The sequence below is a fragment of the Nelusetta ayraudi genome, unplaced genomic scaffold, assembly GCF_046127955.1.
Source record: "Nelusetta ayraudi isolate G7.1 ecotype Tasmania unplaced genomic scaffold, CSIRO-AGI_Nayr_v1 ptg000022l, whole genome shotgun sequence".
NCBI lineage: Eukaryota > Metazoa > Chordata > Actinopteri > Tetraodontiformes > Monacanthidae > Nelusetta > Nelusetta ayraudi.
Window position 1 is genome coordinate 2,052,613 of NW_027466072.1, and position 10,758 is coordinate 2,063,370.

Sequence of the window (10,758 nt, forward strand, 5' to 3'; positions counted from 1 at the left end):
ATAGGGAACTGTGTCAGGTAGGTGCAGCTGTAAAACAGCTCTCAGTCTAATTTGTTCTACGAGGTATGGTTTGCTGTTTCTATTGGACCTCAGTCAGCATTAGTCAATGAATGAACAATCACTTGCTGTATTACGTACACTGTATGATCAAATTCCAAAACCAAAAAGACATTTTGCCGCTTAAACACAACATCTGAAGCAACAATATAGGGCAGGGTGTTATCATACCATTTGTCCGACCTGGAGTTCTGCTTATATTTTACTTGCGCAAACTTCTGTCCTAATTAATTTATATTTTTTAGGGCAGAAGGATGCACACTTTGTTTACACACTGAAAGCTAATGCGTGAACGGGTGAATGAGAGGCCTTTGTAAAGCACTTTTGGGTCCATAATGGTGCTGGAAAAGCGGTATGTAAGTGCAGTCCATTTACCATTTACCATTTATAATTCCAGAGTTAACAGGTTGGCTATGTGGTGCTGGCCTAGTCTACAACATGATTGGCGACACCGTCATAAAATGATGGTTACCTAAACCCAATTGTGTGTCGCTATTGTTCCATCAACAAAAAAAAATATCCTCCTACCCTGTCGCCTTCAGCCAATAATGCTTCACCTCCAAAAGGCAGACAGGTTGTCATAAAGTTGGCATGTTGAAAGTAATGTTAAGTGGAAAAACCTGATTACTGTTTTTTCTTTAAGTATCAACTAAACCAGGGGTGGGCAAACGTTTTGACTGGTGGGCCACAGTGGGCTGTAAAATGTGACAGAGGGGGCCGGAGCAGCAGCAGATGGATGGAGTGTTTTGGTGAACCACCTCATATGAGGAAACAATATACCATTGGATATGTAGAAAACATGTTGCTTTAATATCAACTGACAATGAACAAAAGCGCTACAACAAAAGCCCCACAATATTCAGCTCTTTATTGAATTGACTCTTAAAACACACACAAAAGCTATTTTATGACTTACTTACTAATAATATACTTTCTCCAAGTTCAGCGGGTCAGATTAGAAAGCTCAACGGGCCGTATATTGCCCCCAGGCCGCAGTTTGCCCATGCCTGAACACAGTAGCAGGCACTGTGTCTATGCAGGACTTAACTCCCGAAGACCTATTTTCTGTTCTGTTTCTCTGTTGTCAGTGCTGTCGTGGCCTTCTGGCAGATTAGAGTTTGGGGAGAGAGCGCCCGGAGCAAATGGCGTCCACGTTAACGTGCATTCCACCAGTAAACGGAGCATCTGCCATTGTAAAATGTCCACAGAATGTCACTGTGCTGAGTGACTGTGCATGTGCGGTGAATTGACGTCTAAATTGTGAGTCGTTGTTTGTCTTTTTTTACGTGGCCCTGCAATAAAACTAGGAACTTGTCCAGGGTGTAACCTGCCTTCACCTGAGGACAGCTGGGAGAGACTCCCACGACCCGTAGTGAGGAAAACATCAAAGCCACACAAGACTGTGGCTTTGATGTTTTGTTTTGTTTTTAGAACTAAATATCATCCAGACATCCAAGTCATAAAAAGAACCCGGTCGTCACAGCCACTTCATCCATCTGCATGCAGCATATGTACTTTACCACAAAGTAGAATTTGTCACCATTTCTCCCCATACCCCCATTATAGGATATAAACTGGCACTTCATGACTCTACTCCACCTACTGGCATGTACACACCAGCGATACAAACATGATACACAAATACAATAAAACAAAGATAAAGATTCATGATTTTATAAGATTTTATAAGATTCTGTCTCTTTCTGTATTGCTTTAAATTCGTTGATATTCATTTTCAGCAACACTGAAGTCAACTGCTGGTCCCTGGTCCAGTTAGAATGAACTCTGGTTTGGATGTTGTTGTTTTTTTTTATTTTTCTGGTGTCAGGAACAGTTGTCACAGCCACAGTTTTCCACCCATTTCGATCATATCTACGTTTTCATCAAATAGAATTTGGCAGCATTTCATCCACGTTGTTCTTCGATCACACAGATGGCAGCTAATGAAATGAGACGGCGAGTGTGCACAGTTCTAGCCAAGAGTTGGATATATCACCCTCATTTTAAAAGGTTGTAAAATTAAAACAGGCCCCGCCACTACAGAGTGAGAAAGAACTTTCCATCATCACTTCTCCTCAGTCATACACTCAAACTGAAGCCGATAATGTTGATGTGCTTGGCAAAAATAGAATTACAATTGTGTAAACTTGCTGATCCCTGTTGGCTTGAGGTCAGGGGTATCGCTGTGTGGTTTGTAGAGAAACCATTGAGGTTTTGATGGCTCTCTCGACAACATGTGGTAAAATCACACCAACACGAGAGCGGCCAGAGGTTCGGACTTCATTAACAAACAAAAAGGAGATTCATTATTGAGTAATATATTACTGCTTTAATGAAACAAAATGTTGTTGTTTTTTCATAGAAAAACCTCATTTGTCTGTACAGAGAAACCCATTAGACAGTCACCATGCAATACAAATTCAGAAACAATAAATGGTGGCAAAAGACTTAACAATGAGCTTGTCTGTTACAATCCTATATATATACAGTATATATATATAAAAATACATTAATGCATTCATTCCATAAAGAGACCCAGATTCATACAGGTATGCAAACACATTAATATACACAAATTCTCTCCCTTCAGTGTCCTCTACGGATCCTCTTTCCCGCATCCGTCCTCCATCAGCGCCTCCCTGCCGCGTCCCGCCACTTTCTCCCTCCGACGGCTCTCCGGCTCTCCGGCTCTGCTCTACGACTCTGCCGAGCCAGCGGTGTCGTCGCTGTCGCCGCCTTGAGGGGAGCCGGGACTGGATCCGTCGACCGACGCCGCCTCCTGGGCGCCCGCGCTCCTCCTGGCAGACTTGTTCTTGAGCAAGTGGCTGTTGGGGTGGAGCGACTGGTGGTGCTGGTGCAACTCGTCCTGCGATCCCGACGTGTGGCCGCACTCCTCGCACACGTACAGCTTGTTGCGCCGCTCCTTGTAGGCGTAGGCCTGCGTGATGCTGTGGATTTTCTTCATGTGGGACTCGAGGGAGCAGCGCTGCGTGAAGGCCTTCTCGCACAGCGTGCACTTGTAGGGCCGCACTCCTGCGACAGGGGGGGGGAAGAGCGAGAGAGCGTCAAGGCGTTTTCCCGACGCGGGTTTATATGTAGCGCGCGCGTCGAAGCGTGGAAGTGTCGGCCTGTGACGCTACCCACCTGTGTGCGTGCGCACGTGCCGCTTGAGGTCAAACGTGTCATTGAAGCCCTTGCCGCAGAAGGTGCACGGGTGCCTCTTGGTCTCGTTGTGACACTTGACGTGTCGGTTTAACATCCGCTGGTGGTGGAAGGGCTTCTGGCAAATCTGCAAATCAGCATACAACCTTATTTGTTGCTTTCATTGAGCCAGAATTCTTGCTTTCATTATTGTTCAATGTGCTCTGTGTCGCTGCTTTGACACTAATTTGTATCAACTCTAAGAAAACCGGTGGTGTATTTTAAACAAACATAAGCTGAAGATTTTTACCAGTTATAATGTTCATCCATGTTATTAGAAACATGCCAAACAATATTTACAATTATTTATAATTTACGTAAACTGTAAGAACTTTACTTTGATGATTTATACTTAATTCAATAATTAATAAACAATTAGGCACCACATTTTTCGGCAAATCCTCTTCAGTTATTTACGTTAAACGATATTTACTGGTTACATCTTAACGTTCATATTTGCTACTTTCCCCACTGCTTTTAACCTTTACAAGAAAAAAAGTGCTGAGCTTTGGATAAATGTATACTTTCCATTTAAAATTCAAAAAGTCCTTTAGCAAAGACAACATACCTGGCACACAAATGTTCCTGTCGTGCCTGGTGCGGAACTCTGTCGTTGACCTGTTCTTGTAACCATGGGAGCCACGGCTTGGGGTTCCGGGGGAGACTTCGGTGCAGGCAGTGTTGGTGGGGTGGGTGGAGACAAGGGTGGTGGGGTGGCAACGGGCAGGAGGCAGAGCGAGGACGGAGGGGAGGGCAACTCGCCAGTGGTTACCTGCGGGTGGAAAACGCAAAAATGCAGACGATGTTTGTTTACCGTCCAACTGATTGCAGTAAAAGGGTCCCGATTTGGGCCCGACGAGCTCCACCTCGGCACTCCCATCTCAATCACTCACCTTGATTTTGGAGCGGAAGTACGTCGGGCTGCCCTGCGCTCTCTTCCGGACCTCAGACTTCTGCACTGCCACGGCGGCCGGGCTGGGCGCTCGGCCCAGCATGGTGCTGGACGGCAGCTCGGCGCACGTTTGAGTGTCACACTGAGAATGTTTGGTGAGGCAAAGTGGCGCCGGTTCAGCAAGGCTGGCTTCGGCTGCCGTCATCATGACGGATGGAGGGAAGATTGAGACTGGAAATGCAAAAAAAAAAGGAAAGGTTTTTTATTTTGGAAAGCTTGTTTTAGTCTCGACAAAACCCTGAGATGAAACTCATCCGAGAGCTCAGGGCCAGAGCTGTGAAGTCAAGTGATTTTACAGTGTTTGTTTCTTCTTTTTTTTGTGACAATTTTAAATTGGTCTGGTGAAGAAACAAAAAAAAAAGATGAGTGTTTTTTGTCTAAAGTTGTTAACATAGCAACAACAAAAACAGGCCGTGTACAGTCAATCATTAAATGATTTTAAATGGTTTCTACGAAAATGAAGACACATCAGACTGAGTTATTTAAATGAGTCGTAAAAATGACATCAACAATACACTTAGATGATGTGCAAACTGCAATTAAGGACCATATTTCCACTTCTGCGCACTGTATCTTGACCACAAAAGCACAGTCATCAAGCACCATGAATCCCGCCACAAGTCTGATAAAATAATAATTCATAAGAAACAAGAGGGCACATGTAGCTTATGAACTTTTAAAAACAGCTTCAGACAGGAACTGGCTTTCCACAGACAGGATAGGGTGAGTCGTGGAACCAGGCAAAGGCAGAGAGAGAACAACACGGACAGGTCCCATTACATTTCATAACCGCACCGCCACATATTTACACAATCTCTCAATTAGCAAACATGCAGGCCTACGTTTGTGTTTTTGCATGGGCGTGGGCGAGCACATCTTTGACCCATTGTTTTGAGCGTCTTATTTTTGCACGCACATGTTCTCTAATACACACCCTTACCTCGCACGCACACACACACACACACACACACACACACACACACACACACACACACACACACACACACACACACACACACACACACACACATCCATCCCTGCTGCAGAGGTGGATTGTTTGAGGAAGGCTCAGAGCCGGTGCTGCAAGCCCGTCTGGTCAGACGAGTCTAACCCCGTCCCTCTCTGTGTGTGTGTGTGTGTGTGTGTGTGTGTGTGTGTGTGTGTGTGTGTGTGTGTGTGCCTGCTCTGCTCTGTGACAATAAAACACCCTACGGAACCATTTGACTCTCCAATTCACAGGTGTGTTTGTTCTCAAGGAGAGGAAGGTGGGCCAGTGAAGACAGCGAATCAGTTGCCTCGGCAAAGCCTTGATCAGATAAAATACAAATGGAATGCAAATGAAGCCCGGCAGTGAGACAGCCCGATGAAAAAAGAGAGCGAGACCTGAGCTAACGGTGCGCTCACGTTCCTTTAAAAACTTTGAATTTGTTCATTCATCTTCCGTACCCATTTCTCCTGCAGTCGGGGATGCTGGGGTGTACAGCCTACTGCAGCCTATCCCAGCGCTCACAGGCCAAAGGCAGGGTTAGAAAAACCAACTGGGGTCACGTCCAAATCATTTTAGGTAACACAGATAAATGGGAGTGAGTGTTTCCTGAGTCATCCATCATTATCTTTTTTAATAACACGCACGCGCACACGCGCACACACACACACACACACACACACACACACACACACACACACACACACACACACACACACACACACACACACACACACACACACAAAGCTACTGCATGAAACAACATGCCAGTGTGCAGTTTTGCATAAAAGGTGCGACTGCTATCCTCTCACACAAACTTTTAGAACTTTCCGACGGGGACACTGCTGCCGCTGAAGGCAACTCAAGCATCGTCGGCATTATAGGCTTAATGATGATTCGTGGTTTCTGGGTCTTATGCAACTCAAAAACAATGCACTCTGTGACAATGCACTGTGATTCAAGGATGGAATTTTTTTTTTTTAAATCCCCATTTAAAAGACAGTGTATACAATACAGTATCATCTATGACAGGGGCCACCAAGCTTTTTGAACCTGAGAGCTACTTCATGGTTTCAAGTCATATGATGGGCAACCAGTTTGCGTCACCCTCCTGAGATAACAAACAATATTATTATTAAGGATACTGATCGATGTGAAGACACTGATCACGCTGCAGAGTTCTCAGTAAATATCAACAATGACTTGGCACGTTTGGATGAAAATGAATTTTAGACACAGCCTAACAAGTTGTGCTATTTTTCCAACAGGCCTGTGGGCTACTCATGTGGTCCTTGGGAGCTAGCTGGTGCCCACGGACACCACGTTGGTGACCCCTGATGCAGGGTTAAAAATAGATAGGAAAGATAGGAAATAGAAACCACACCCCTTAGAAAAGAAGGAAAAATCATCTAATCAGAAAATAAGTAGTGCATGTACACATTACCCATTCCATTTTATGTCAGCAGATTTGAGGACATCAGGCCTAAAATGGAAAGACAATAAAATGGCCTCTGGATATTGAACATGTCAACTAACAGGCATGTTGTTAAGAATGTGTTGCGCCTCCGTTCACCCCTGCTGGGCCTCAGGAGAGCTTGCAAATAATTATGATGCTACTCAGGAACAATAATAAAGATGCAAAAGAAATTTGCAGCATTCAAAAAACAACCAGCTAAAAATATCGTGACCTCCGGACAGAAAAAAAAAAAAAAAAACATCTTCCGCATCTGGCGCCCTTTCATTATCATTCTTCAACTATTTGCAACTCCAAACCTATAGTCAGGAGCCTTTAACAGGAGGAACACAGCGGCTAAGACAGATGAGTTCGACAGAACTTTTGGAGGTTGGCTGTGGTTGTATGTATGGTTGTGTAAATGCTCTCTTGATGATAATACAGTGGACTTTATTGGTTGCTCCTATTTAAATGTTTCTTAATTACTCCTGCCAGCTGATAGTTTCTGTGGTGACGGCCGCTGGCAGGACATTTAATCTCATCTGGTATTGTTTGCTCGCCCCTCCTTTCCCCTCATCACTGAATGAAATGGGAGGGGGCAGGGGGGTGCTCGGGTAAATCTGTGTATGGCCCCAAACCACAAGCACACAAAGACAAACTGATGTGTTTTTGCTCTCAATTCTATAAACTACTTTTCTTTTTTCTTTTTCCTGTCCATTCTGCGTCATCTCAGCTTTGATAGAGTCAACAGTGGGCTGATTACTTTCTAAAACACACTGGGTGTTAGGCCGTGTGCATGTTTGCCAAAGGCGTGCTGCCTGCAGCAGTAGGCCGTCTGCAGGGTCCGTTACATTTCCTCCCGTCCAATAAACATTAACCTCGCAGCAGGGCTGACCAACTCCATTCATAGTGAAGACAAGACGAGCAACCTTCCCACCCGACTGTTTTGTCATTTTGTTTTGATCACTGTTCAAAATAGACATGACAGGCTCGTTGTATTGCCCATTGTTTGGTCTTTTACACTCATATTGACAGTTTTAATATTTGCCAAAGTTAATGAGTGACATCAATACTCTTGTTGTTGACCATTTGCTGTGGATTAAAATTTGCTCTTAATTTTTCCTCATAAACTCAACATAAATGTACATTACCAGTCAAAAGTTTGGACACACCCGTTTCTTCTTTATCTTTACTACTTTCTGCACTGTAGATAGACACCGAAGGCATCAAATATATGACCAAGATATGCGGTTTAATGTGACTAAAGAAAAAATGTTAAATACTTCAATATATGATGTTATTTGTTTTTTATTGGAAGGGTGGCTATTCTAGATAATATAAAATATAAAATTTGTTTGAGTTATTTCACACTTTTTTTGTTTATTACATATTCCACATGTGTTCAGTCATAGTTTTAGATAGATAGAACTTTATTGTCTGTTTTCAGTTAAAAAAAAAAAACAACAGAAATTTGTCTTCGACACAGCTTAAAAAGAAAGCCACTCAAGCACATTCACACAGATAAAAATAATAAAGAGTGGTTGATTGATGCCTTGAGTGACAATCTACGATGTAAATAGTCATGAAAACGAAAGAAAAACCATTACATCAGAAGCATGTGTCCAAACTTCTGACTGGTAGTGTAAATATATAAATGTTTTTTTTTTCCTTTGAACAACTTAAAATCATGAGTAACGAATCAAAAACCAACAGACTACCAACATTCATTTCTAGAGGCTTCTTCTTCCAAATCATCCATTTCTTCTTCTTACTTGTCACAACTGTTTGATTGTCATTGAAGATCATGGCAGAGCACATCTTATTTTCCACGTTAAGATGTACCTGATCCCTGACAAGACGCCTGGCGTGATGACTAACACTTGTCGCTTGTTGTGTCTCTCTGGTGGCAGGACGACGGACAAACGAGATAAAATTAACAGAGGCCGCTTGACTGACGGTTCGCACCAAACAGGCCCAGGCACATGTTTGTGGATTAGAGACTTGACGCGCGCGCGGGGGGGTGCACGCACGCACGCACGCACATAAACACGCAGGTATGAAAATTACCTCTAGAACCAGGCAAGTTGCTTTTATTGGGCGCCAGTTGTCATGTGTTTCGACAGCTTGGGTGTGTGCTCGCTTGCGGGGAGAGCGCGTGAATGCGGGGGAGAGCGCGTGAATGCGTGGTCCTGTCACACAAAAACACACGTCGGGCAGGTACGGCAAGTAACGGCGCATACCTGAAACTTCAGCAGAGACCGTTGCTGGGTTTGGTTAGGCGTGTTGTGCGTAATTGCGCACCATTAATATTTCCATGGTGAACTCAGCCACCTCTCCAGAGATAAAACGGTTGTTTTTTGATTTTTTTTTTTTTTTTTTTTTTTTTTTTTTCTTCCCACGACTGATTCTTGCTCTTGGTGTTGCACAACGTCGGACACCTTCATTGCAGGGCTGCATTCTAACGTTAGCAACAAACTGGTGGATGTGTTCCGAGCTTTCCTGTGCGTAAACACGTCACGCGGGCGCGCCACCTCATCAACTGATACTAGCGCTATTATGATCATCAAACGCGCTTGACTGTTTGGGGTTTCGGCCTGAATGAAAATTAGCGGTTCGTCAGTTCGTCCGTTTCAAGCGCCACAGAGGGATGTAACAAGTCAATGATTAAAAGTTAACGGTAATGAGACCGGCGGTGGAGGGTGAGGCAGTGGTGGGGGATGGGGGCGACAGTGGAGACAGAGGTTTAGGGTGTAGTCCGTTACTTGTTATCTGATACCGACGGGGTCTCACAATAAAAAAACTCAGCCGATGGCAACAATGGGGATTGTTCCCGAGAGGAACACTTGCTGGGGGGGTGAGACTGTCAACGCCATATATATCTTAAACGTTTACTTTACGTTTTTTTTTTTTTTTAAATACAAATAATGATAAATAATATATTTTTTTAAAAGCTTACTATTCGCCACAATTTGAGGACGCCTTTAAACTGATTCTCACTTCAAAGTGCAATTGCTTTAAAGTGAATGATAAGAGAAGGAAGGAGGCGCGACTCCGACTCGGGTCGAAGGTCGAAGGTGTTGAGAAAAGCAACGGCCCACTATGATATACAGGCCAAGAGTGAGTCCGTGTGGCAGCGGTGCGTGGCTAACGTAGCAACTTTAGCCTTAAACGGGTATTGAATTAAATGCGGAAGAGGGGGACAAGGGATAGAAACAACAACAACAACAACAACAACAACAAAGTTGTTGTACACCCAGAAGTCGTACACCTCGCCCGGAAGCCTGCTGCGGCTTCCCGTTATTCAGGGGCCCCGGACTCACAGTTACAATCAGCGCGCGCGCGCGCGCGCGCACACACACACACACACACACACACACACACACACACACACACACACACACACCGCTAAAAACCCACCCATTCGCAAAATTGCGCCTCAGTGTGCGCACAGAAATTGAGCAGCACTTCACACACACACACACACACACACACACACACACACACACACACACACACAGCTCCACCACTCCAACATGGCTCATCACGGCAGCAGTGGACTCACCTGGGATGTAGACGTCCCCCCTCTCATGGTCGGGGAGTTCACTCCAGTTCCGCTTCCCTGGCGAGACGTTCGCCTTCTTCACGAGAAAGGCCCTCGGCATGCTCGTCAATGATCACCCCGGCCCGGGGAGCTTTGTCGAGGGGACGGCGGTGAGTTGAGCGAGGGAGAAAATAGACACACTTGCGCCGATCTCCAAAGTTGGTGGAGAAACAAACGGGAAAAAGTCCGAGCCGCTCCTTCCTCCTCCTCCTCCTCCTCGGCACCTTCCTTCCTTTATTCCTTCGCCTCTCGTCGATCCGTTCGCCGCCGTTATCTCCCCTCTCGTTCCGCTGTCTGTCAGCCAGGTGTTCTTGCGCTGCTCCGGTGAAACGGTGGTAGGGAAAAGGCGTCTCGCGGGGAGTGGTGGAAACAGGTGAGTCCGCTCAGGTGTGTAGCCCGGACAGGTAAAGTCGAATAATCACCTCCAGCGATGTGATATAACGGGAGGGTGAGCGAGTGAGTGAGTGAGTAGGCTGGCCAACAGGAGGAGGAGGAGGAGGAGGAGGGAG

At 45.1% G+C, this 10,758-nt stretch overlaps 1 protein-coding gene across 1 annotated transcript; it reads right to left on the reverse strand.

Moving 5' to 3' along the window:
- Positions 1-2,363: 2,363 nt before the first annotated feature.
- On the reverse strand, positions 2,364-10,758 carry ovol1a (ovo-like zinc finger 1a). The gene is made up of 5 exons (XM_076028063.1): positions 10,211-10,758; positions 4,152-4,381; positions 3,827-4,030; positions 3,202-3,346; positions 2,364-3,090 (listed from the first exon to the last, which is right to left on the reverse strand). Exons 1-5 carry the CDS (start codon positions 10,308-10,310, stop codon positions 2,753-2,755), a joined length of 1,017 nt encoding a protein of 338 aa, XP_075884178.1. The 5' UTR covers positions 10,311-10,758; the 3' UTR covers positions 2,364-2,752.